The sequence below is a fragment of the Chroicocephalus ridibundus genome, chromosome 20 (genome assembly GCF_963924245.1).
Source record: "Chroicocephalus ridibundus chromosome 20, bChrRid1.1, whole genome shotgun sequence".
In the NCBI taxonomy this organism is placed as follows: domain Eukaryota; kingdom Metazoa; phylum Chordata; class Aves; order Charadriiformes; family Laridae; genus Chroicocephalus; species Chroicocephalus ridibundus.
Genome location: NC_086303.1, coordinates 2,444,384 through 2,471,308, shown reverse-complemented (window position 1 = coordinate 2,471,308; position 26,925 = coordinate 2,444,384). Strand labels below are relative to the sequence as shown.

Below are 26,925 nucleotides of genomic sequence, written 5' to 3'. Positions count from 1 at the left end.
GACCTCGGTGGGACTTGTCCCTGGGTATGTCTCACCACCACACGGTGACCCAACGCACCGATATCCTGTGGGGATGGGGAAAAACCAACCTGCCGTCCACTGCGGACTAGGCGGGGAGGTGACGGGGCGAGCTGTGAAGCTGCAGGCCTTTGTGGGGAAAAGAGAGGGAGGGAAGGCCTCCTCCCCACAATGGCTCCCCAGGCCTGCGGAAGCACCGCAGGCAAACCGGCACCCTGCGGCTTGAAGCGCTGGTACCTCAGGCCGGGCCCAGCGGAGAAAAAGGACTAATTTGAATTAAAGAGGGCGGATGTTGCCGCCTTCCTCCCGCCCGGGCCAGCCCCGCTCCCCTCAGGTGCGCCCCCGCCGCCCCGCGCATGCGCCAGGCCGCCCCCCGCCCTGCCGGGCCGGCGCGGAGCCCCCGAGCGCATGCGCGGCGGCGGGGGGGGGGAGGGGGGGAGCGGGCGGGGCGCGGCGGGCCGTGGGCGGGGCGGCGGGATGGTGGCGCATGCGCGCTGCCCTAGCGGTCCCGGGGCGCCCGTCCCGGCCGGGTCGCTGTCGGTGCGGGGGGCGGCTGTAGCGGCGCGGGGGCTCCGGTCGCTCCGGCTCCGGCTCCGGCCCCGGTTCCGGTTCCGTCCCGGGTCCCCCCCCCCGCCTCATCACCCACCAACTCCTCCTCCCCCCGCCGCTTCGTCTGGGACTCCGCCGTCGCCTTCAGCTCCTCGCCGCCCCCCTCCCGGGGGGCTCCGGTAAGCCGCTGCCCTCCCCCCCCCCGCGTTGCCATGGCGATCCCCCGCCTGGTGCTCCGCATCGCCTCCCCCCCCTCCTCCCTCCCCCCGGGGCCCTTTGCCGCTCCCGGTGGGGGGGAGCAGCCCCCCCCGCAGCCCCCCGGTGCGGCGGGGCTGGCAGCGGGGTCCCTCCACGGCGCGGTCCCGGGGGCGGCCGGGAAACCCCGCTCCCCCTCGGTCTGGGGGGGGAGTTGGGCCCCTTTTGTCCGCTCCCGCTGATGCTGCCGGCTCGGGCCGCAGGAAGGGCCGCGGAACGGCCTCCCCCGGGGGCTGCCCGGCCCCCGAGCGGCTCCGGTGGAGCCCGGGTACCGGGAGCATCCTCCCCGTCGCCGCGGTGGGTTCCCGTAGAGAGGGCACCGAGCACCAACGGGTAGTTTGGCACTGTTGCCTTCCAGCCGGCTACTTTCTCTTTTCTTCCCCCCTTTTTTTTCCCCCCCGTCACCCTCTTCTGCCAGATAATTTTCCTGTTCTGTTCCCTAGGAAGTGACAAGCAGAGGGATGGGACGTTACGTGCCATCTCCTGTGCCCGGAGAAGGTGACCCGCCACTCGCGTGGTGTCAGTGGGCGCCGCTCCTCCGGAAGGACATACATAGCTCCATCCCCAAAAAACACACAGCCGGGGGGTTCCCACCGGCTCCCGCGTTATCGTTGCTGCCAGAGCGAGCCGGCGAACGCAGCCAACAAAATAGCTGGTGTCTGTAAAGGACGCGATTGGCAAAGGCTCAATAAAATGATGCCTCGTAAAGACCTGCAAAAAGTAAACAGAAATAGAATAACTCATAAAACGTCACCAGCGCCTGGGCATTGTAAAAATGGGAAGTTTGTCTCTAACCTATACCGGGCTGCAATTTCGAGTAATAATTGCAAAACTCGGTTGCCCTACTGCGAGTCGCGGTGGCACCGGGAGGACTGGGCTCAGAGGTAGTTTTACACTTGAAGCAAATGGATTTTTAATGCATTTTTAGAAAGTACAGCTGGGTTATCAAATCTGCCCTGAAACTGTGCTACCGGTTGGAAGTGGCATATTCCGACACATAATCCAGTATGGAAATGTGGGATACTTAACTAGAGGGTTTTTTTTCTTAAACGATGATTTGTTCAAAGGCAGCGGTCCTCTGGATTTTGCCAGATTCCTGTGTGAAAGCGTCCAGTAAAAGCGAGAGTGCTTAAAGGCAATGAAATGCCTTTTTTCTCCTTCCTCAATTGCTCCGTTATCAGATGGCTCTGAGGATTTTGATAAGTGTCACGGAGAGGAGACAGTGGGCGACCAGGGAGGGGGTTATTTCTGCAAGGGTCAAAGGAAGAGGAACTTCGGGATTAGATGTTTCAGTGTGGCGTTTCTGAATTTTTAACATTTATTCAAGAGAAAATATGTATTGGGAGAAACAAAACACTTGCGCTACTGCCTGAAATTGTGGTTTTTGAGGCATCGTGTTTCTTAAGCTTCCTTCCCTCTTATTTTCAGATCAAAAATGTTCAAAACAGGAAGTTTGACTTGTACCTTTTATTTTGTAAGACTTTTCCCTACTTAGTTTTAGTTGAGGCAACCGGGGTGTTGGCGTTTGTTGTTAAAATCTGAACTCCGTGATTCATCATCACTTAATTGATTGCAGCTCTTGTTTGAAGGTTATTGGTCATTTATAATGCTAAATATTCCCTCCCTTTTTCTTTCCTAATAGCCATGGCAATGACAGGCCCAACTCCATGCTCCTCCATGAGTAATCACACCAAGGAGCGAGTTACGATGACAAAGGTGACATTAGAAAACTTCTACAGCAACCTCATCGCGCAGCACGAAGAACGCGAGATGAGGTAAAAATCTTTCTTGCATCCTTTCCAAACTGGGTAAAAGCCAAAAAATACATATTAACCGTGTCTGGTTTTCTGGAGCCAAAGCACAAATAGAGGGTTTTTTGCGGAGCGGGGACCTGAGCTCCGGCGTTGGGCGCCAGGGGGGGCCTGGCACAAGCAGCCGCAGGCAGCTCCCAGGTTTCTTCTGAAAGAAGAAGAACTTTTGAGTTTCTTCTGAAATGAAGTTTGCAAATGCAAAAGGGATATGACTGTTACCAAGTTTTTAAAAGAAAAATGTGTATTTGATTAGGTGACTAAGTAGAAACTCACTTTGGGATGTGCTTGGCATCTTCGAGTACAATTCTGACGTCGTGTTTGCCAATGTTTATCCTGCCTGTGTCTGATCTGTCGCCTCTCCCCGTTTTATGTCCCCAGTTGTAATATTTAAAACTCATTCTAGAGCATCAGTTTGGCTTTGGATTATAATGCCAGGTTGGACGGGGCTTGGAGCAACCTGGGCTGGTGGGAGGTGTCCCTGCCCAGGGCAGGGGGTGGCACTGGCTGGGCTTTAAGGTCCCTTCCAACCCAAACCCTTCTGTGGTTCTATAACGTGTGATGGAGTCGGCTGATGAAGGGAGATAATCTTTTCAAAGACGACGAGGGATTGCTGTAAGGGCTGTCTCTTAATGCTAAATTCTCTCTGAGTTAGCTGAACCCACGGTGTCTCTTTAAATATATCGGTCAAAATATACCAAGCGATTTAACTGAGAAGTATTGCTTTTACTTTCCTTTGGCTTTAACCCTCTAATTTGCTGAATACCCTGAAGTTGGAGCACTGGGACTTCTGATGCTCTCCCAACTTGCCGCATAGTCTCTAATCAGAATTTTCAGAACGGTTCAGCCTTCGTTCGCTTGCAGACTTGCTGCCAAAACCCCAACTACATCCAAGAGGGCTGCCTGCGAACTACAATAACTGCAGAAATGAGGAAGCAATTTAGAAATAAATACTAACTTGCATACATATTTTCTTCAAAGCTTCAAATTAGTAAGGAGAGACTGAGGTCTAATCCCAACAGAAAATATCGCTGATTTAATTCCTTTCTTTCTCTTTGCATAGCTCTTGCTTTTTATTATGAGCGCTATTGTCTGCTCCCCAAACCTCAATGACAGGGTTTTTTTTCTGCTTAGGATCAAGACTTTGTCTGAACAAACACGCTGGATTTTATAAGTTATATTTTTTTTTAACAATAGATGTGTCTGTGGATGTGCAATTTGGAGTTTAAATGGTGCTGACAGAATGTACGCTGAAGTGCAGATAGGACGTATTAAGGATATTTGGGGGAATGTCAGCATCGCTCGGTGGTGCCGAGCTGTTGAATTCTGCAGCAGCCGCCTCTCGCTGCTGGAGTCGCTGCTTTGGGAGTGAAAAGAGACGACGGGACGGTGCTCGGCAGGTACTTAAATAAGGGCAAAGCGATTTAAATGTCCCCGATCGTGGAAGCGATAACCCAAAAATATTATCAGGTCGCAGCAGCTGCGTAGTGGCCCAGGAGGCAGGAAGAGGATCTTGCGAAGAATGACTTGCATAAAGAGAAGGAATTTTTTAGTACATTTGTAATATAATACCAAAAAACCACAAATGGAGAGGGCAGCACCAGTCTCAGTTCCGCCAGCTATTAATGTGATCAGTGCTAGGGAAAAGTTCCTCGGGGTAATCATAACAAATGTCCCCTGCAGCCGAAGTCTTGTTTCCTTTCTTTCTTTGCTCCCAAATAATCATTTTCTGCTAAGGCTGTAAATATTTCTGATTCTTTAAGGAGGTACAATGTGTACAGACGTGTTTCCTCTTCCCAAATATTTTAAGTATCTCAGGTATTAGGAAATAGAGAGTAACTTCTCATTTTGCCTGTGATGAATATGAGATGCAGAGAAATTACAGTACAGATCCCCAGAGATGTTTAGAAAGCCAGTTCTCCCTGGAATAAGTGAGACTTTGGTACTTAAATATTTATTGTGGCTCCAGCCTTAAGCGACTTGCCCAGCTGTCAGAGAGAGACAAGAATTGAACCCAGATCTCCTTAATCTGCGTTCCTAGACAACGAAAACATACACTTGAATAAGATGTGAAGCTCAAGCCAGGTTTAGGTCGTCAAAATTGAAGAGGACAAGGCTAGAATGGTAAAGCTGTAATACTAGATTCTTCAAAATTAATCTCACGTCTGATTTTCCCGTATATCTCATTTACGCTTGTTATGTGCTGGCATTGCATCCCGCGTTCACAGCGAGCGCAGAGCAGAGGTGTTGGATATGTGCATGCGATTAAGAAACAAGGTTAACCTTTATTTTTCTAATTTGTCTCTGCTACAGACAAAAGAAGCTAGAACAAATGATGGAAGAAGAAGGCTTAAAAGATGAAGAGGTAACGAATGTGGGAAAATTACCTTAATGCTTAAATATGAGCGATTTTCTTTTATAAATGGAGGTCTGGGATCTTTATTTGGAATTGCTGTGATCTCTATGGAGCCCTCCTGCAGAATTCTCACTGCGGGTTATTTTTCCTAAAATCCTCTAGAAAAGAATCAGGAGGTCAGCACACGCACAGAAGGAAACAGAGTTTCTTCGCCTAAAGAGAACAAGGCTTGGTCTGGAAGACTTTGAGTCTTTAAAAGTAATAGGCAGAGGAGCATTTGGAGAGGTAAGTCCCAGACCAGATGACTAAAAGCATTTTTAAATGTCACTGGTATTTGCTAAAGACTTGCATGGTTTACACAAGTGAAGGATAAATGTTGTAACAACCGCAGGTTGATTTTTAGCTTAACAGTCACGTGCATCTGTCTTTACGCCTAATAAAGGCTGGTTTAAAAACATTATGTGCTTTAAAGGAGCATTAATGCTGTTGAAAAGGAGTTGATGGGCAAGCTAAATCCAAGTTTGGCCGCATACTTTAATTCTGCCCTCCCGGGACTGGCCTGGCAGCCAGGGAGAGCCGGAGGCCGCTCGCAGCAGGCTCTTCTGGTGGCCTCCTTCAGAGAAGGTGGCTTTGGACCAGCTGCTTTAGGTCTTTGATTGCTCAGTGTGTCACCTCTCCTAACAGGATTTCATCTCTTAGAATTAACAGAACTTATTTGCCATTACCGTGCACTGTGTAATGCTTTTTGGTTTTATAATCTGATATGATTTCATTAAATGGAAGCCAAGGGCTTTATACCCAAATTTGTCAAGAGCTGTAGCGACAATGCTGCATTTGACTCAAATTGTTGCATATTTTCTAGGTGCGACTCGTCCAGAAGAAAGATACGGGACATGTTTATGCCATGAAAATACTACGTAAAGCTGATATGCTGGAAAAAGAGCAGGTGAGCAGGTACCGTGAGAGCAATGCTACTGTCCGTGTGCTAGATGACTTTGGGAGGTAGCTGTGATGTGTGGAGAGGAAGAAGAGGCATCTGTGTTCTAGGTTTACTAGCTAAAAAATTATGCAGGTGGTTTTCCTCATTTTTTATGGAAGAAATAGGTCAGCAAAATCTCGTATCGATTCATAAGGACCTGTCTTGTAGTGGGCTCTTTCAAGTCTTTATTTATTTTAACATTCCTTGTAACAATGCAGAAGTTTAAGGAATATATTTGGGGTTACAGTAGTAGTTACCGGCTATTGGATGTAACTGAATGCTCAGAACAGGGTTTCAAACAAATCTAATACCTTGCTTGGTCTTCATGGGAGCTGCACTTGTAACAATTGTCCCTGAATCAAGGCAGGAGCGAACTCACTTTCTGCTGGGAAACCTGGGGAAGCAGAGCGTTTTCCTAAGGAATAGGTTTGTCTTTCTCCAGTGAAAAAGAAGGATCTGATGTATCTGATTTATGTTCCTCCTCCTCCTTTGATGATGATGTATGTTACAGGCGCAAATGATTCAGCATAGATGTCAAGATGAGTGTTTTACTGCATTTCTGATTTATGGCAACGGACATAAATATCAAAGTGATACGATACTGGAATTCTGACGGGGAGACAGAAAGTAGCAGCTTTTAACATTTTTAAGGCTTTTCTCTGCTAGTACTTCTGGGAATATAACGGTCCGAGACAGTCATTTTTGTTCAGCCCTGGGATGAATCGAGGAAGCACTGCATGTGTGTTTGTGTGTGTTCATAAAATCAGGATCTGGTTTCCATTTTTGAAACGGAAATTTGTTTAAAAAACACGGGTTTTATGCAGCGCTGCTAAATCAGTGCTTTGGTTTAAATCTGGGGGAATGGGCCGAAGCCATACCTGAAGGACACGTGAACTGTTTAGAGAAGAGCTAGGTTTTTAGAGGTCTAAGTGTTAGATATTTTTGTAAAAAAATGAGATATTTTTGTATATAGGATTAACCTGTTTCTGTAATCAGCCATACATCTGCCCTCCTCAGTCTTCCCATGGTAAACTCTGGTTTGTTATCTGAGTGGTTTTAAGGTGTTTTCAGAGTGTCCCATATCATCTGTAGCGTTCAGATTTGAAGGGGACCCAAATGCCCTGAAACCCAAAAGAATAAAAACATAAACGTGGATTATTTCTCTGTACGGAACCTTGTTGTTCAGGAGGGTGGTTTAAAGCTTGAGTTTTTGCTTAAAAGAATGAGGTTAGCGCTCTCTTGCCTTCCTACGTACGTCTCAATTTATGGCAGCAAAAGTCACACAATAAGTATAAATGTTACTCAAGTGTAAATGTCCAAAGGCAAAAATCCCCATAAACTTTCCAGTGGAAACTTTTGAATGTAAAAGGGTCTTTCAGATCTTCACGCTGAGGAGTAAAATGGGAGTTGGTGTTCAGTGGGATTTATTAGATAGGGGGGAAAAAAAAAAAAGAAAAGAAATCTCCTGGAAAAATAGAGCAGTCTAATGAAAGCTTCTCACCTTTTTGCTGTCAGGAGCATGACTTTTGGATTTGTTTTTGAACGTGTTATGCTATTTTATTACCTGAAAACATTGAGGGGTGAAACCGTTGAAGTTTTGATGGTGTTTGTGCCCTCATGCAGAAGTGTGACTGCTGTCTTTTCAATATTTGATGCTTCTCAACATAATACTTGGGTTGTCTGTGAAATAAACGCACGCAATAAAACACAGACCTGTAGTTAAGCAAATGCATACGTGTCTCTCCAGGTTGGCCATATTCGTGCGGAGCGGGACATCCTAGTGGAGGCAGACAGTTTGTGGGTGGTGAAAATGTTCTATAGTTTTCAGGACAAGCTGAACCTCTACCTTATCATGGAGTTCCTGCCCGGAGGTAACTACCTGAAATCAAGAGACTGCTGGATTTCTAACTTTTTAATGACAAACGTAGTCTGGGGCGAGAGCGTATGTGGTTACCATGGAGTGGTGTTTGTACTGGACCTTGCTTCGTGAAATAAAAAGCTATCGTAAAGCTTTCTTCTTGTAGGCGTTAGGGTGCAGAGGTCTTTGGGTCAGGCTGGAGGTGTCTGCTTGGCTCTTGTGGCCGCAGATCTTTGAAACTTGCCCTTAATGTTCTGCTTGTTCTTATCCTCACTGGGTTCTACAGAACCAGAACGTAACCAGCTTCGGATTTTTCTAACCTTTCACTTTTAGCTGGCTTGCAGCAAGAATAACTTCTAAGGTCTTTTTTTCCGAGGATGATGGTGTTTGTCCTTGGATGATAATGCTACTGTAATTGACCTAAGAAGAAAGTTATACCGAAAGCCTGTAATACATTTGCCTAATGAAACCACAAGAATTCTGTGGGAGATGACACTGCACAAACGCAATCTGGTTTTTGTAACAGCTCTGTAGCTGAAAGTGTCTATTTTAAGCTGTGATTCAGCGGTGTAGCGAAGAGCGGCAGCCCAGAGCTGCCTCTTGCTTAAGGGATGCTTCTGTAGTGCTTTTCCATCTCTTTGCCATGGAGCCGTCTCGCTAAGTTTAGTGCAGTTACAGTAGACGCCTTTCCATACAGCGATTCAAGGGGAAATACAGGAGTTTGTCACAGAGGTGCCGGCGAACTGTACTACTTCACACAAAATCAGTTCGGATTTCCTGAGGTTTTAAACAGCTTAGTTCTTCTCTTTGCAAATGTCTTCGAAATTAGCGAGGGTGGAGTTTGCGTGTTTGCTTGTATTTACCTTTGCTGTTTGGGGGGGGGTTCTAGGCGATATGATGACGCTGTTGATGAAAAAAGACACTCTGACAGAAGAAGAGACGCAGTTCTATATCGCCGAGACCGTGCTGGCCATCGATTCTATTCATCAGCTGGGTTTTATCCATCGGGACATAAAACCAGACAACCTTCTTCTGGACAGCAAGGTATGCACCAACCACTGGCTGGGGAGTAGTAAATAGGTCTTGTCATTTTTAATTTTGACCTGAACCAGTGACAGTTGTGAAGGATGACGGTGCTTCTTTCTTAGCCCTGTTCCTTCTAGCTTTGAGGGCATACCTGCCGTGTTGCTGGGGGGAAAAAAACAAGCCAAGGACCTGTCCTTCCCCTCCAGCTGTTTTCATACCTCGCTGTTGAGCCCTCTTCTGACAGTTGTTCAAGTTATTTTTGGTTATTTCAGCTGCAATTTAAAACACACAGTTTCAGTTCTCCCCTCAGTCCAAGATGTTTCCTTTTGGTCTCACATCCGTTAGGTTCCCGCTTGCCAACCACCGGGCAGATGACCGTGGCAGATGCGCAGGATGGAGCCGTCCCATTAGCGAGGCTGATGACGGAGATGGCATCTCCCTCAGCGTCGGGATGTATTTCCCAGGGCTCCCCCATTGCTTCCAGGGGGTTATTGGAGGCACTTTGCGGAAAGCTCCATTGTTTCACTGCCCTCCTATCGCTCACTATCAGTTTGCTTAAAATTTAGCTTGTTTGGAAAAAAAAGTCTGCCCGCAGTAAATAATTATACTTTACCACCATCCAGCTAATAATGCGCTGTTGGAATTACTGACGTAATTCAGTATGTCTACATCTAGATGTAGAGAAATTCAGGGCCTTGAGAATGATGTATATTTTAGATATACATCTAAAAATTGCACCTAGTCGTTGTGGTCGCATGTTTTGCGCTAGGAGAGATCCAATCCATGAATTTTAAGGTGTTTCGCCTTATCTGTTGGCGTCAATGTACGATCCAGGGACTAGAGCTCCCTCTGGAGACGTTCGTTTTCGCTCTGAAGCTGTCAGCAGCGTGCAGGAGCGGAGGCTTCTGGAAGGAAATAATTCCTGAGCTTTCTCTGTGTAGCAGTGATGAAAGTATTAATAGCTTGATAAACACCAATAGCTTGATTTTATGTACACGTCTAGTCTTAGGCTAAAACAAGGAGTGCAAAAAGAGTGCATCTATTCATTATACAAAAGAAAGGGAGGGGAAGAAGTAGAAAACTTTACCTGCTATGATAATGTCTCATAATGGTTTTATATTTTGCCTTTTTTTTTTTTTCCCTAGGGCCACGTAAAACTCTCAGATTTTGGGCTGTGTACTGGACTAAAGAAAGCCCACAGAACAGAATTTTACAGGAACTTGAACCACAGTCTTCCTAGTGACTTCAGTAAGTTACCTGCCCTCAGCAGCGTGTCTGCGTACTTGCTGTTGGTGCCTGGCTGTCAGGAGGATGGGGCCAGGCTCTTCTCAGTGGTGCCCAGGGACAGGACAAGGGGCAACGGGCACAAACTGGAACACGGGAAATTCCATCTCAACATGAGGAGGAACTTCTTTGCTGTGAGGGTGGCAGAGCCCTGGCACAGGCTGCCCAGAGAGGTGGGGGAGTCTCCGTCTCTGGAGACATCCCAACCCCGCCTGGACGCGTTCCTGTGCCACCTGCTCTGGGTGACCCTGCTCTGGCCGGGGGTGGGACGGGGTGATCTCCAGAGGCCCCTTCCAACCCCGGCCAGTCTGGGATTCTGTGAATTAAGGTGGGCTTCCATAAATAGCTTCAGCTTTGATGGGGTGTAAAACTTTGGCTGTAGGGACCAGTGCTGAGCACCTGGGGTCTGGAACCTCTTACCAGCACAGCTGAACACAAAACGGGCTGTTTGTCCAAGCCCTGGCTACCTTTTCTGATGTCGTAAAGGAGATTTTTAGTGTAATGGTTTGGGGGTAAAAATGTACGTTGGGTGACCAGGAGGATGCAGTCACATATATTCCAATCTCCTTTAGCTTTCCAGAACATGAATTCCAAAAGGAAAGCAGAGACATGGAAGAGAAATAGACGGCAGTTGGTAAGTACGTTTTACCTGCTTGGAAATGTTCTCTGCTGAGCTCTTGCATTCAAACGGCACATTTATTTAAATGACGGGCATCAATCCATTTCAGAGTTCTGAACAATGCTGAAAAAGGAAGATTCATGCTTGTTCTTTTAAAAGGAGGAGTGACTCTAGTTTGTCCTTCATCCATCTGCTGAACAGCTGGTGACATATGTGCCTGAGATAGTGCTGCCGTGATTATTTACATTAATATCTGATGCCTCCCAGCTAAAACTAACAGTTCTTGCCACTTTCAATATAACAAAGGGCTAACGACCCATTCCAAGGCACATATAGACAGCGGTACCTTTTCCCATTTCCCTGACGGTATTTTAAGACTCTTTCACATGAACGTGTTGATTTTTTTTTTTTTTCTACATATCTTGAAATAAAGGCTTTAAACAACTTTGGTAAAGGATCTTGGAGACAATCTGGTGTCTTCCTCAAAATAACCGTTGTTGCATAAGTTCCCACTTCCATATCAGGCAGTTCTCTCTAAAGATGCATAATCGATGGTATTTGTTCCAGGCTTTCTCTACGGTGGGCACTCCGGATTACATTGCCCCTGAAGTTTTCATGCAGACTGGATATAACAAGCTGTGCGACTGGTGGTCGCTTGGGGTCATCATGTACGAGATGTTGATTGGTAAGAAACTGGCAACGCACAAGTTTTAAGCAGGAATTGTGCTATAGGACATCGGCTGCGTTTACGTGCTTGGGGTCAGGGTCTCAAAGTGTCCGCTCTGTGCGTGGTCTGTGAGGTTTGTTCTGCTGCACTGTAGACTTTGGTAATCACAGGAACTATTTTTCCTTTCTACAAGATTGTATTTTTCTTTCTTTTCAGGTTATCCACCGTTCTGTTCTGAGACTCCTCAAGAAACATATAAGAAAGTAATGAATTGGAAAGAGACTCTCACATTTCCTCCAGAGGTTCCAATATCTGATAAAGCAAAGGATCTTATTTTAAGGTGCCAACCATATGGTTTGCCAGTTAATATAATACTAATTTTCTTGTCTTGCAAACTGTATTATGTACCTCTCATAGGTTGTTCCACATCCAAAAAACTTGATGCTTGTGACCGCTACATACTCTGTTATGTAGCTGCATCAAATGCCGAACTCCCTTGTCAAATACATTTGTGTCTCAGAGGTCATTTAGTGGAGCCCTGACTGAACTATACTAAAAAGGAGCTCCCACGTAAATGCTGCAAGCCTGGCAAAATAGGAATGTTTCTGCTCTTTATATCTGTCTGTGGGCTTCTCGTGGAAGCAACTTAATCTTTTTGCCAGAGCTGGTGTCTTACAACAGCAACGGTTTTGCCATTGTATGCACTGGAGGGTGCAAACGGATCCCAGTGCATGCTGACTCTTGCTCTTTCATTTGTATTTTCAATCATGTATCTATTCTCAGGACAGAAATATAAATGTCTAGCTTTTTAGGCTTTATATGTTCTCCTGCTCTACACCGGTCCTGAAATAGAAAGGGCCCGTTACGCTGTTGGGAAAGAATACCACATCTTAATCGTAGCATTTGACATGACATCCCTAAGCATAACTTTGTGTGTTGGATTTGCGGTGGGAGTTCTTAACCTGCTCCATTTACGTGTTAAGAAACCATAGTAGAATCAGTTCAGAAAGCCGTTCCATTTCTGCATGGAATGCTTTCGTTTTCATTCTTCCTTCATTTTCATTCTTCCTTTCATCCCAGATTTTGCTGTGAATGGGAGCACAGAATTGGTGCATCTGGTGTGGAGGAAATAAAGAGTAACCCATTCTTTGAAGGGGTAGATTGGGAGCACATCAGGTAAGATGCTTTGCAGAAAAGCAAGCTGCTCTTCTCTCTGCTCTCTTCCAAGCTCGTCCTGTTCAACAGAAGGGAGCAGCTTCGCTGGCATTTCTTGTATCTAGGTGTGGGTGAGAGTATTTTGTTCCGTATCTGAAGCTTGCTAAGATTTAAGTACTTTCAGTCTTTGATTCTGTAAAGAAATGGAAAGTGGCTGAATCCTGCTTTTTTTCTGCCTTTGAAATCTTAATGCTGAAACTGCTCTTCTTGGCAGAGAGAGACCTGCTGCAATTTCAATAGAAATTAAAAGCATTGATGATACCTCAAACTTTGATGAATTTCCCGAATCTGATATCCTTAAACCAACAGGTAAATACTTTGATTCTGCATGTAAACAATCCTTCCTCTTCTCTGGCAGAATAATGTAACTTTCCTCTTAATCAGAGAAAGGATCTTTGCTAGAGGGTTTTTTTTTGTTTGTTTTGGTTTTTCTTTTTTTTTTTTTTTTCCTTTTATCACAATCAAATTGTTAGCTGGTAGTCTGGTGGTACGGGGGTGTGCAAGCTGTAGTTTGGATTTCGGGAAATGGGATGCAGAATGTGAATGATGCGGGAGCCGCCTGAGAAAGGGCATCTCTAAGAGACAACAGAGCTCCCAGAAGTTCCAGTCTCAGCAGGACCTGTGAGCCCAACACGGCCAGTAACCCTTGGTACTGGGTAATGCTTTGTATAGAGCTGGGGAGAGGGTGGGACAGAAGGGGAGGATAAGCTTTGGTGTAAATCTCTGAAGGATCTTCGTATTTAAGTGTCAAAGCGCCGTCACACATTTGCTCCATGTGTTTAACAAACACATTACGGCGGTTCTTGACTGGGCTTGAAGAATGCAACTGGATGCCTGGATTTATGGTATTTCTTTCTTGAGAAGTATTCTCCCCTACTCCACATCCAGTGTTTTGTATGAAAATAAACTCTGCAGTCTTCAAAGGGTGATTTTATTTTTTCTATGTCTTATCAGTGGCAACAAGCAACCATCCAGAGACTGACTACAAGAACAAAGACTGGGTTTTTATCAATTACACCTACAAGCGTTTTGAAGGTCTGACAGCCCGAGGAGCGATACCATCCTACATGAAAGCGGGAAAGTAATAAATCTGTACCTGGGACTTCCTCTGAGCCGTGGAATTCTATTGCTGTACTTTGGGTTTATACCCACAAAAGGACTTTTTCTTTTTTTTAAAGAAACTTGAGGGCTATCAACTCTTGGAGAAGATTTCAGGACCCTGTTTTGTTACACACCCTGGTTGTTACTAAGGATTTTTTCTTTCTGCGCCATTGAAAAATTCCACAAAAATGTTTGCGTCATCTCTGCTGCCAGCACGTTTTGCTGCTTCAGGAGCAAGAGTTTTGTTTTCTTTTTAAATTCTTTGCCAGATTGTACAGTCCCTCGGGAGATGAGAGCAAGCCTTCCCTCGGACATGGCTGAGCACGGGACGTGCATATGGACTGTTCTGCCAGTCCTGCCTCAAGTGACAAACCCAACCTGCCAATTCTGCCGGCGCTGTTTCCCCAGTGGCGAAGGACTTCAGTACAGAGGAACCAAAGCAATAATTAAAGCTTGAGATAGACAACTCTCCCATCAACTATCTAGTAGAAGGACACGACGTGTATTGCCTTAACCTTAGGTTGTAGTGCTGTTTTTTATAATGCTACTTGGAAGCCTCTTTAATAGCATTTCTCAACTCTGTCGCAGTGGCCTCCAGCTGCGGTGCACTTTACTTTTGGTACTAAGACAGTGACCCTCAAGCCATTTAATATTTTTTTTCTAAATTAAAAAATTGTGCGACACTTTTTTTGTTTTCCTTTCTAGCCAGTGATAGGAGAAAGGGGGCCACTTCCTCCACCAAACGCCAACAGTTTTCAGTTACTGTATGAAAAGATGGATCTATAAACCAATGCAGATAATAAAAGCTACAGCTGATAACAGAAGGGAATCTGGAATTAGGGCAGAGAGGGAGGGAAATTCATTTAACCCTGGGGAATGAGGGAGGGAATTCATTTAATTCATCGGGTCAGCCCTGAGCCTTCCCGGTCCTGCTGCTGCCACCCTTTGGCCGCTTTGAAGATCTGCTGCACGTTCATCGGGTTAAAGATGAAACTCTCCGCTGGCCTTTCTGCTCGTGGCTTTCCCCAGAGCAGAATCAGATTCTTCCAAGTCTTGATGACGGAGCCCTCCCTGGCTTTTCCTCGCAGAGCTCCTCTTGCTGGCGTGGCTGAACCGTCTGTCCCTGGGGTCTTCCAAAAAGACGGTGCCTCAGGAGGTCGCTTTTGGGGCAGTAGAACCCACCACCTCCGCTCTTTGATTATTGCCTAGCATCATTTATAAAAGTACATTCAATTATGATGAAGGAGGTTCTCCAGGAGAGCCCCAAAGTGCCTTTCCTTGCCTAGGCATCTCTTGGAACGTGACTGCACTTTGGGAAGGAGGATTTTGCCTCAGTTGAGCTTTTGGTAATTCTTGTTTTTATAATCACGAGCTCCACTTTGCACCCGTTTTTTGTAGGTAACTCTGCACTGCCAGGGGCAGGTGGCATTAACCTTTGGGCCTGCCTGGATCCAGTCTTTAATTTGCAATTCGATTTTTTTTAAAAAAATATAAATGTAATGAGGTTTCTGAAAGCACGGATCAATTTGAATTGTCTTGGATTCTTGCAAACTTTTATTGGTGCTGAACACTAATTACATACCACAGATAAAAAAAAAAAAAGCTGTTTAGAAACAAAACTAGAGCGGTGTTTCAAAGCAAAAGGCAGGCTTTCAGTTATGTTTAGTCCTAATTTTCTAGAATAGGAAATGAAAGAAAATTATGTTTGTAGCGAAACTTTTTTTTAATAGGTGCTTTTAGGGAATTTTTACCTAGACGTCTTTTGAACTGAGTGCCATCCTGAAGGACTGGTGGGGGGATTGGGAGTACCGTACAGAGCTAAAACTGGGTGATAACTCGTTAGCATCCTCTCCCTAACCAGCCCTTGGGCTTTTTGTATGTGTCCTAGGAGTTTAATGAATTGCCATAACCAGTTGAGATACCAGTTGGATCCCGTAAAGCTGAAATGCAAAAATAGCCTTAACTAGAAGTACCAGGATCACTGTAGTCAATAGGGCTTACTCAGATGAATAAGGGCTAACTGAAGTAACGATTTATAGGATCAGGCTTTTTATCAACTAGTCAGGAATAACACCTTCTGCTCCCTTTTTGTTTTTTACAAAGGACTGATAACCAACTTCTCAGATTGCTCCACCTCCTTATCCTGCAGTTTCTTCTAGCCATTTGAAAATGTTGCCTTATAAACCATCAGAAAACTAAGAGGTATTGTCAAAACATTTTTTAAAAATTCCTAACAGCTTAGATACTGCCTTAAAATTTAAAAAAAAAAAAAAAAATCCTTTAAAGCTGCTGTGGATTAGGAATAAATGATTTTCAGTAGCTGCATTATTATCCCTTTACTAAAAGGGACTGGCATTTTTATTCATAAATACCAAAGATGAAGAAGCTACACAATTACAAGTTGTGATAACTTGCTGTGAAAATGCCTATATAGTAATACGTATTACACATTTTTAGTGCATGCGTTTTAAAGTCTTCTGACACCTCAGATTGTTCACTTTTTGAGCTAAAGGTGAAGATTTCAGAGGCACAAGGAGCAGTTGGGTACCTCACTCCTCTTGTCTTTCAGTAGAAGTTGGATGTCTTTGACCATAGTCCTCTTGGCCGCCCCTTCCCAGCGGTGGGTTGCGTGTGACAGTTCCACCCTGAGCCTGTTTCCTATCACAGCTGTTTACCAACACCAGGAAAAAAAATACAGCGTCTTCTTTCCAGGATCCATACTTCACCGCTAAGCGTCACGATTTTTGTAGGCCGGTTCCATCTCCCATGCTAGCCAAGCATTTTTCTTAGCTGCTGGCTTGTATATTGAGGTTGGATGTATGTTTCAGCTCTTTTTTTTTTTTTTTTTTTTTTTTAAGCTGCAAGCAGTTCCTGGACTTCCAGGAGTAATTCCAATCTGAATTTCCAATGGGTCTGAACGTGAGTTATGCTGCCAGTTCATCTCTCTATCATGCCTAGCACAAAACTGCACTAAGTGTTTCTTATCACTGTGCCCTGACTCTGCCTTAACCCCTAAGTTGAAAAAGTTTTCTGTAAATATTTAAAAGCCGTTACTAAATTGCACTGTAAAATCTGGCAGGTGTATTGTGTGTTGCTGGGGGGTGGGGGGAGCCAACTTTTTATGGAATGATCTTTACATTGCATTGTGTAAATAAAATCCTCTTAGTAAACACACTCTTGCTAGCAGGTTTTGTTTTTACAAACTGGAATCTCTCAGGGCTTTTTTTCTTTTTTTTTCTTTTCAGACTTCATAGTTTAGATTTTAGAACCAAGGGCTTGGGTAGGGGTAACTCGTGGGTTGAAGACTGCAGTTCCAAAAGAGATGCAGCAGACATGAAGAAATGAGCATCACTAACGATGAAAGACAGGGCTGAGCTTCGGAAAAATGGAGCCTTCCTGGGCTGAACGTGCCTGGCAGGGGTGGACAACCCTGGCCTGACTCATGCCTGGGTGTCTGCATTGGGTAAATGTCACTTCAGTTTACCAACTTCAGGGCAAGTTGTTTTTAATCTTTTCCTCTTTCTATTTTTAAAAGGGATAATAAGCAGTGAGCAAGTGGCATTGGAAGCAAAGCCATGACCCTTCCTTTTTTTCCTACCAGTCTGTTACACGCCAAAATCAACTTGCAGTTCTTATTTAATTGCTTCACATTGTGACAGCTCCACTTGTGAGTACAGGCTCCTTTTAGCACTTCAGTAATTCCACTAAATTCCAGCTTTGTTCAAACTCTTAACGCTTTTCTCAAGATTCATCAAGAAAACCTTTGAAATACATCCAACACTGCAGATGGAAATGTTTTCTTCCAAAGACCGAAGTAGGTAGAAGTGGAGAGCATCTTTCACAGTATCTAACCAAAAATAGCAGAAGGGCCTGTTAGAGGTGCCACACAGCTTGTGGGTCAAGTCGTGTTGTCTCATACCTGGGTTATGTGCTGCTTTTAGAACATCACTGCGCTCAGCTGCTGAACATCGAGGTCCTCCCAGCACAAGGGGTTGTGACGCTTCTGCGCGGCTGCTCCAAATCAACCAGGCTCTGTCTGATGCAAAACTACTTCTAAGACTTCGGGGTCACTTTATGAAGCAAGGACACAGCCTTTGAGCCATCCATCCCCTGCCCATTCCTCTAGTCCACAATTAAAACAATTTTTAAAAGAGCCAAACAAGCCACGTATAACTTATACTTTAATACAGAAAAGAAACCATACATCTGTAGTTCGTACACACCACAGGGAACACTCCAGTATTTCTAGAATAAGACAAAACTGGATCTCGTACCTGAACAGTAGGTGACAATGAGAGAAGGAGGAAAAGCAAACACATACTTTTTCAATTTCATTTAGTGTTCTAAGGGAACTCACACTACCAAGAAAATAATCTAGAATTCATCTTTAATTACTTGGGAAAGCCAACAAACTACAATGGCTTTTTGGACTAATAAAAACTGTGTGGAAATCACGGAAGCCAGATACCTCCAGCCCACGCTGAAGGTCCAACTGATTACACAGAGCACCAACAAGCTCCTCCAAGGCATTGACAGTCTGTAACCCTCAGGCAATGGCTGGCTGCAGTGAAGTGCCTGGGGTCACCATTTCTAATAAACTGGCTAAATCCTTCAAGAGGCCCCGCTAACACTGGGCTCAGGGACGGGCTCCGGTGGGATTTGTTTTGGCTGAAGGTGGTACTTAGCTGTCAGGTCCTGTAAGGTGGCATCAATCCAGGCTGGACGGGACTTTGAGCAACCTGGTCTAGTGGGAGGTGTCCCTGCCCAGGCCAGGGGGGCTGGAACTAGATGATCTTTGAGGTCCCTTCCAACCCGAACCATTCTGCGATTCGATGATCATGTCAGATGTTCGGCATCTGATGCCTTGACGCAGTCCTGCAGGGCAGTGCTCAACAACATGCACGTTCTAGTCCTTAGAGCCGAACATGTGTATACTCCGATTCCAAGTCAGCTGGTCGATACCCATACACATTTACTTAAAACTTACAGTGCTGTAAAAATAAATACACACACACACACAAAAATCCATAGGGCTGTGGGGCAAGTTCCATCACTGCTGGGGGACAGTCTCACCAGTGCCTTTGCTTGACTTGTGGGAATGGCTCGTTACCAAGGCAGGTGATGGGTTTGGTCTGGCCCTCGGCTGGAAGGTTAATGGTCCATGTGTCTTCCTTTCTCTACTACAAAAATAGAAATTCATCTAGAGCAATAATGGAAAGTGATTGCACACCACCTCTGTGCAGACACTGAAGGACACTTCTCTAAACCGATCCAATGACACGCAGGGAGGAATTTTCAAAAGTAATCAGGTGGACTTGGGCACCCAAACTCTCCGGAAGTCCTGGAGCACTTTTGGAAATCTTCCCATAGGCACTTATAAAAGAAGAAATCTATTTGCTGCACTTAGGAAAGAAGCTAAGAACAGAAACGCTGCAAATAATGGAACCTGCATCCATACAAATGGGAACTAAATATATCAGCAAGTATATGCCTTGGCAGAGATTTTGTTACTCTTCACTAAAACGACACCCATAAACCTCCAGGAAAATTTGTGATTGATGTTGTCACGTTCCTTACACTGAGGAAGAAAACCCGCCTCATTAGCAGCAAAACAGTAACAGCAATCTTCCGTGCTAAGTCTACCACGTACTTTGCAGACAGATGGAGAATAATAATTGGTTTGATGATGCAACCCTGACAACAAAGGATTAAACTTTTTAGGAGCAGACTGATACCTACCTCTATTTTGCCAAGGATAACCAGGTAACTCAATGCCTAAGTGTTACAGGTTTCAACAGCAGGCAATTGCAAGAGAAGAACTGACCTGAACTTAACTTTGCAAAGGAGCTCTCTCCCCCTGTTTCTTTTTGAATGGGATTCAGCTTTTCTTTGCACCAGCACCACGTTTAAGTACTCTGCTTTGGGTACGTAATATCTCTACACAGCCATCAGGAGCGTGAGCTGTTCAGGGGGTTAAGGAAGCCTACGGGTAACTCCATGCTGCAGGAACGGGACCAGCAAGGCTCTAATATAAGTAACCGAGCTAAACTGTAAGTCTATACTTACAGTCACAGCTTTGTTGGCCCCGAATCCAAACTGAACAGAGCCTTAACCACAGACTAGGATAATATATTCAGAGCAGCAAAGGAGAGTAGTTCCCAGGTATGTGTATTTTTCGCTACTGAACGCTTTGTTTGCTATTGATATTTCTTACCTGCCTGACAGCAAAACGGTCCAAGTCAGCTCCAAACTGGGAAGAAAGTAGCTGGCCTTTTAACGCTGCAACAGCGGAGTGCTCCTTGGAGAGTCTACAGGAATTTTGGCTGGCTAAGGTTGATGAGGATCAAGGATTTTACTCAGGTAGTAAACTGGCTGTACTGGGAGCTCCTCCACTGGCTTTTTTTTGCCTTAGCAGGGGGATGGAGACAACTGAAAGTCTTTAGCATGCACAGTCACCTCTAGAAAGCTTCTTACATCTATTAGGCTACTAAACAGATTTACTTTGTTGGTAAAATATCAACTACAACCTCTTCTTATTTGCTTTTTCCTTCAGCGCGATCTACTCGCTTTACTGAACTTAACAGACAACATCCCTAAAAACAGTGATTCCAACTTATGGAGAAGTATACATGGGAAATTCCTGCAAACAGGCATATGCTTCCTACTTGAACTAGTTCGTCCTTCCCTAGAACAGCAGTACAAGATGCTGGATGCAAAGCCAGGTGGCAGTGTAAACAGATTCCTCCACACTCAGGATTTTGCTGTCACAACTGTGCTACATTTCTGCTGGTTGATGAAAGAGCATCATCTGTCCTGCTTTGATGTTGCGTCCTTTGTAACTGATTATCACAAAAGCAAAGCTAAGTGCCTAATGGTAAAGGAAAGCTTTGTCTTGACAGGCCCAGAATTGCCTCTCTCACGTCAAACAAGACGTTTCTAAATACTGCTGCTTCTCTTTTTAGAAGTTTAGGTAAAATATTCAGCACCCACCAGTCTGAAAGCCTTTGTAGTAGAAACAAACAGCATAATTTCTTTTTGTTTGAGGAGACGTTGCTTTTGATTGCACAATTAGACTACGGAGTGTGGCTCTTTATTAACATGCTTGAAATATGACAACGTAGTAAGAGCACGAACGAGGATAAAGCACCTCGTAGGAGTCTGTGTTCCATCGCCTGGGATGAAACTATGCTGAGACGTTCCCACATCAAGCAGGACTTTCCACCCTGAGCCACGACTAATCTGGTAGATCGTTAACAGCCATCTGGGAGAAGGGCGCGTTTAGCCTGTCGAGTTCATCTACTTGTGGGGGGTGATGCATTACAACCTCATGGTCCTCTGAAACGTCATCACCCACAGTGACTAGGTTTGTTAGAGATTTGCTCCGAACACACTGGAAATCAACGTGACGGCTTTTGCCTTCTTCCTTTTCCCATGACATCTGGATGAACGGCCGTTGAACATAGTTGTATATCACTTCTGACCGGCCACCGGGCCTCCTCTTCACCTTCTCTTTACAGGTGGGATATCCTGAAAACACAGACAGCCAGTCAGTTGGCACCACACACCTTTTGACTTGCGCAAAGGGACAACAGGATCGCAGAAGAACAGCCAGGCAGGAATAATTACGGGGGCAGGGGGGACTTGCGGACAAATGCTCACATTCCACGTTATTGGCTTGCTTCCTTTTCCCCTGAAGAGACGGTGCAGCCCTGTGTGCAACCCTATGACCAACGGCTGCGCAGCATTAGCCATTTGGTGTACTAACAGCTACTAGGAAAATCCGAGTCTCCCAGGACAGAGCACAGCATTCTCTAAGACCCGTAAGGGATCGGCAGGTGGAAGCATTTGACTCCTGTTTCCTGTTTACTCGGTCCTAAAGAGACAAAGCTTGCTGGTACATGCTGCATATCTTTCATTTTCCCTTAACTTTTAAGCATCCCGGCCAATTTCAGTGTAACATGCCAGAGGTGAAGGAACATGCCCAGCTTCTACTAGTTTCGTAAAAATAAATGCCTAGTAAAACACGGAGCAAAACAGGAAACGCCTAGAGTCCAGAGGAAACCAGGCTTTACTGACCATAGAGTCACCTGTTTTACGATTTCCTTTGTTGAAGAAATACTTTACCTTCAATGCCAATGCGAATATTTTTCAGGCCCCGCTCCTTTAATACAGCTTTTGCAACATCGCGGTTCTCAATGTACTTGAAGAATCTGTACAGCTTGGAACTGTAAAGGACTTGAGAAAAAAAAGGGTGATTAGAATCTACGAGGAGGGACCTTCTCCCCATTTATGACATGCTCAGCTGTGGGGATGCCAAAAACCAGGTCTGGTTTCCAAGAACTACTTCAGGCATCCGTTCTCATCACCGGGATTGTCTGCACTTCCCTGGTGGGAGGGCCGGGCTGCGCGTTACAGCCTGGATAGAATGGGTGGTGATGGGTTTTAAAGCAAAGAGCATTCACTCACTGGGGAGCCAGGAAAAGGCTGAGGGGGTGGCAGTAAACAAAAGGAAAAGGTGCAGTGCGTGGCGTCAGACCAACGCAGGCAGCCAGAGCACAGCTCTAACTAGCCAGGCATCCTGCCTCTAACTGCAGCCAGTTCAGAAGGAATGTATGAAACAGGACTCCATGTGCCAGCATCTCTTCCTGGAGGAAGACTGCTGTTTGGGCAACAGGTTCTTTTCTTATGGCCGCACGTCTGGGTGTACACTAAACACAGCGCCAGGAGCTCCGACGTGGTGCCCTTACTTTGCGAGTACTCCTCTCCCATCGGAGGTGGATGATCTTCATCCCAGTCCACAGTGTCTTCATCCGTCAGCACGACGATATGGCATTCACGTTCCCCTTTCCTTGCGCTATCCACCATTATAGGCAGAATCAGCTCCTCCAGGTAGCTGTCAAACTGCTTGTGAGCACCGTCATTGGAGAGCTCATGTAACAGAGCGCCTAATGAGACAAAAATCATATGATGAGCTTTTTCACACAGTATGAAAATGTGTCTCAGCTCTACACTTTCCAGATACATTCCACAGCACAGCCTGCATTCTTCTTTAGCCAAACTCCTTAACGTATGGTCAGATGCATCAACCGTCTCCAGCTCCAGAACTGGCACAATCAGATACCTGAGACTGCATTTCAAATGGGATGCAAATTACACCATGGAACCATTACATTACCATTGAAAAAACACCAAGGTCCAATCAATACAGCAAAACAGTAACAGACTAAACAATTAATTCATTATGATACTTAAATTTCCAGCAACAACCTCTGTCCTTGAAAGCACATTTTCTGCCTTGTCTGTGATCACTCATCAGAGGACAGGGCAGCGAATTCCACCCACGGCCTGTGCCACGATACCATATGCCCCATTTCAGTATAGTGCCTTTCACAGATTTGCTTATCTTGAAAGTACTTTTTTTTTTTTTTTGCCAGCATACCCACAAAAAACTGCTCCAAATCAGATCCCTTCGTGACTAGGAACTCTCTACTACTTTCCAACTTTGGTGTCTTTGGTTCCTGCTCTGCTCCTCATCCGTCAGCTTAAGTTATTCACGATTCTCTGGTACATTTTAGATAGGAGTCATAACCCTGCTCTTAGCTTTCATTTTATTTGGCTGTAACGGCAAGCTCTTCTTCTCAGCCTCTGTTACGAGAGGAGACTGGAATTTTGACAATTTCAGTTTGCTTTTTTGAGCAAGGTGTCTGCGTTCGGCAGGATTCAATCACTTCACGTTGGACTGATGCAGCAAAAAAGGAAGCTGTTTAAATGCAACACATACATGAGTCCTAGTGGAGTCCATACCTTCATGCTTAAACTAAAGCACACAATTAAGAAATGCACCGACCCGGGATCAGACTGCTCAACACCATGCAGGTGACCTCCTAAGAGCTGATTTCTCTCCATACTTACTTAAATCTTGACATTTGATTGTGTTGAAATCAAAGTTTATGCAGAGGTAATCACATGTGTCTCGAAGGTCTGGGATGGAAATCCCATCAGGGCAGTTAATGATTCCGGTTTTGTAATAATCCTGCAAATAAAAGGACAATTTTTGGAGAGAAAAATTAAGAATAGCTTGGCCTCTGATAGTTTTTAATTAGTTCTTTGGTCTGTTAACCAACATTTGGGAGTTACAGAGGTTATATATAGCTCTGTGAACAGTCAAAACAGCCATGCTGGTCCGAGAATCTACGTCTCTGCAGATTCTCTTGGGTCTGATAAACGGTGAGCTCCAGTTAAAAGTTTTCCCATGACACAGGGTTTCATAACATCTCATATGCAATATGTGTTTCTGTGCAACCACAAGGACAGGACACAGCTCAGGAACTACAACGGCATGACACAAGAAAGGTAAAAGGCAACAGGAACAAGTACCTGAAATGATGACTCATACCAAGGCCTATTATATTTCCTTCTTTTTATATCGCAAAGCAAAACAGTAATAAAAGAATATGTCCCCAGGGGCTGTGCAGCTGCCTGGGAGATGGCTCGGTTTTGCACATGTGACAAGCAGATTGTTTTGTTTTTTGGTTTGTGTTCCCCCCGCCCCCCAACCTGCAAAGATCTCCTTACCAGCACAGTCCGGAACACAGCCGAGCTAATTCCTTCCGCAATTTCGTATTCTCCCTTTTCATTTGGCCTGGTGAAATTATATTCTCTTCCTGGTCCAAACATTCTGAATAGATAAAAACCTATGTAAGTGCACAAGTATGCTTAAACACACTAATTCTAGAGGCCAATAGGTGCAGTGAGGTTAAACAAAACCAGCAGCGATACGTATATACAGTAACTCGAAACCTATACTCCAATCGCTTACGCAGTAAATAAGCACAAGAGCTGTCTCGGCTAAGTCCTCCTACAGCTGGACTCTGTCTGTCGCTACAGCTACTGTATTGTATGGAACAACCACAGTTTAAAGGAACAGCTCATTCCACCCTGGGTCAGGAAATACCCTGGCAATAAAGCCGTTTCACTGAGGCTATGCAAGATAACCCCCCCGCCCGCCTTCCGATCCCTTGTTTTACACAAAGACCCGTGCAAGGGTTAGTAACCCCACAGCACCCGTCTCCCTTTGGCCAGAGAGGGGTCAAAGCGCTGGTGGCAATACAACAAATGAGTGTTTCTTGTTGCATCAATAGGCTACAACCTCTAAGCCACGTTACAGGGAGCTGAGTAACTTCTCTTGTGGGAGAGTATCATAAGATAACAGCAGAAGGGGGATGGAGCATTATCATTTTCCCCATTTTGGAAGGGAATTTATCAGCTGTGAACAGATGTACTACTTACAAACAAGGCAAATACTCAGAGAGAAGGCAAAAGCGCACTGTGTCTAGCTGAAAGTGCACATTGTTTGAAGGAAGTGGACTGAAGGGAGAATGTTATCTAGAAAACTACCAACTCTCTCTACATCTGGTCTTATCTTCAAGGCCTCACAAACAGCCAAATTCTGAATGAGGTCAACCTCACTTCGTTTGTGCGTGCAGATGAGATCACAAAACAAAAATTAAGGGTTTGTTCCATTTCAGCAAACATTTGACCCCTTTGAGGTATCCTGAAAATGGTGGAAATCACCCACCTTCCCAGCATAGTATCAGGATGAGCTGTGAAAATCTGTGGATTCACTGCAAAGCGAGTGCCATCTACCACAAGCGTCACTTTCTCTGGAGCCACTGTTTGTGAATTGATGCTTGAAGACAGAGCGCAGCATCCATGGCGTTCCTGGGTATTAAAATACTCTGACTGTCTCTTACTTCCATCTTGGAAATGACAGTTGTGTGTGTCTTCAGGAGCAGACAACATGCTAGTGATCTGGGGAGTTACTGGACAAGCGGCGTGTCGGCATTCAGAATCTAAAGCTGAGAGAGACAAACAAATATGGCAAGGGTAAGACATAATTTATTGAAAAACATAATTTCATAGTAACACTTTCTACTGTAATGAGAAAACTGAGTCATACAACAACAAAGGATGTCAATATACATAATTGTCAGGGTAGTGTCATGACATGAAACCAGACTGCATTTTCAAATTGAGCCAGAGGTTGGATTTTAGATAAAAAATTTTGTATGAACTATGACGCTTAATACTCCTTGTTAAAATAAGATGGATTCAGTGGGGAAAAGAGCAGGAGCACAGGAATTAGAGAAGGCCAGAAATACAGACACTGATGCCCAGCACTGACACCTACTCTCGCAAGAAGGCTGGAGCAGAAGCACACACCACACTAGAGGAGGTTTAAGCCAGCAATGCTCAACGCCCGGTCCTGGTGGGCACACAGCTCGGCAGGACTGTCACGCTGCTTTCGGTTTATCTGCCTGGGGACAGTCTCAGGAAGAGCTGCACGTTGGCCGGCCAGGGCATACCCATGTGATGATGTTGCCAAGACAGCAAGACCCTGAGCTCTGCTGTGGACCTCTGTCCTTTACACCAGCCTGGCAAAGGCAGGGTATGAACATTCTGCACTCCCCAGTACAAACTGCCTTGGGACACTGGAATTTTTCCAAAACATAACACCCTTCAAAAAAAATAAACATCTCCCTTAAAGGCTACTCTAAAGCTACATTATCCTTACCCTCAGTCCTGGGAACTGCAGCAGGGCTGTGACCTCCTAGCACCACATTACTTTCTTCTGACTCATGGACTGCTACACTTCTGTTTTCCACAGAGCAACTGGACTCTGGATTTCTTGACCAGTCTGTCCCACCAGCACAGTTAACATTCATGCTGGGCCTCCGTGACGTCAGGAGTTGGTTGCGTTTCCTAAGAGAAGAGCTGGGAGAGAAAATACCAGGTTGTTAATTTTGGAAGAAACTCCCAAGCAATGAAGCTCAAATCCCTGTATCTGGTACCACAAGCAAAGTCCCTCAGGCTCCAAAGGCTTTTCTTCAGATACTTCACTGGGCTTCAGAGACACTTATGATGCCAGTTATGCCCCTACACTAACCTAGGAAGGGGTGGGGGGGGAGGGGAGGTATTAAGTAACCAGGGGTCTACTTAATCTATAAACCTTTTCTTTTTTAAAAGTAAGTCTAAAGCTGCCAATGTCTTTAGATCACGTGTGTGTTCCTGCAAAAACCCTCCAGGCAGTTGCCTGACCTCCAGACCACTCCAGCCCTTTAAAAATGTTTATGTACCTCTTGATTCCCAGCACTGGCAAAATGAGCTCGGGAACGTGGCTATAGCCCGAA

General features: G+C 45.2%; 2 protein-coding genes across 5 annotated transcripts in view; one reads left to right on the top strand and one right to left on the bottom strand.

The window, feature by feature from the left end:
• The first annotated feature begins 480 nt into the window (after window positions 1–480).
• Window positions 481–16,443, top strand: STK38 (serine/threonine kinase 38). Of its 2 annotated transcripts, none has more exons than XM_063356305.1 (14): window positions 481–746; window positions 2,465–2,597; window positions 4,944–4,995; window positions 5,149–5,271; window positions 5,849–5,932; window positions 7,713–7,836; window positions 8,713–8,867; window positions 9,995–10,097; window positions 10,706–10,767; window positions 11,320–11,437; window positions 11,636–11,759; window positions 12,500–12,595; window positions 12,849–12,943; window positions 13,589–16,443. In XM_063356305.1, exons 2-14 carry the CDS (start codon window positions 2,467–2,469, stop codon window positions 13,717–13,719), a joined length of 1,398 nt encoding a protein of 465 aa, XP_063212375.1. In that variant the 5' UTR covers window positions 481–746; window positions 2,465–2,466; the 3' UTR covers window positions 13,720–16,443. The 2 variants fall into 2 exon arrangements, with proteins under 2 accessions (XP_063212375.1, XP_063212376.1); XM_063356306.1 differs by lacking the exon at window positions 481–746 and adding an exon at window positions 3,828–4,030 and having other exon boundaries at window positions 2,472–2,597.
• Window positions 16,444–17,221: 778 nt separating this feature from the next.
• The window catches only part of KCTD20 (potassium channel tetramerization domain containing 20), a 30,483-nt gene continuing 20,779 nt past the window's right edge, over window positions 17,222–26,925 (bottom strand). For all 3 annotated transcript variants that reach the window (XM_063356309.1, XM_063356308.1, XM_063356307.1), the window contains exons 2-8: window positions 26,310–26,509; window positions 25,314–25,593; window positions 24,311–24,413; window positions 23,648–23,768; window positions 22,483–22,680; window positions 21,860–21,970; window positions 17,222–21,262 (exon numbers count right to left, since the gene is read on the bottom strand). In XM_063356309.1, coding sequence (XP_063212379.1) covers window positions 20,970–21,262; window positions 21,860–21,970; window positions 22,483–22,680; window positions 23,648–23,768; window positions 24,311–24,413; window positions 25,314–25,593; window positions 26,310–26,460 — 1,257 coding nt within the window. In that variant the 5' untranslated portion in view covers window positions 26,461–26,509 and the 3' untranslated portion in view covers window positions 17,222–20,969. The remainder of the gene's footprint in view (window positions 21,263–21,859; window positions 21,971–22,482; window positions 22,681–23,647; window positions 23,769–24,310; window positions 24,414–25,313; window positions 25,594–26,309; window positions 26,510–26,925) is intronic.

Excerpts from the sequence above, each read along its gene's own strand:
- STK38 (XM_063356305.1), top strand. The coding sequence starts at position 2,467 with ATGGCAATGACAGGCCCAACTCCATGCTCCTCCATGAGTAATCACACC. Across the intron at positions 4,996-5,148 it reads AAGGCTTAAAAGATGAAGAG|AAAAGAATCAGGAGGTCAGC; the intron begins GTAACGAATGTG and ends AAAATCCTCTAG. Across the intron at positions 5,933-7,712 it reads ATATGCTGGAAAAAGAGCAG|GTTGGCCATATTCGTGCGGA; the intron begins GTGAGCAGGTAC and ends GTGTCTCTCCAG.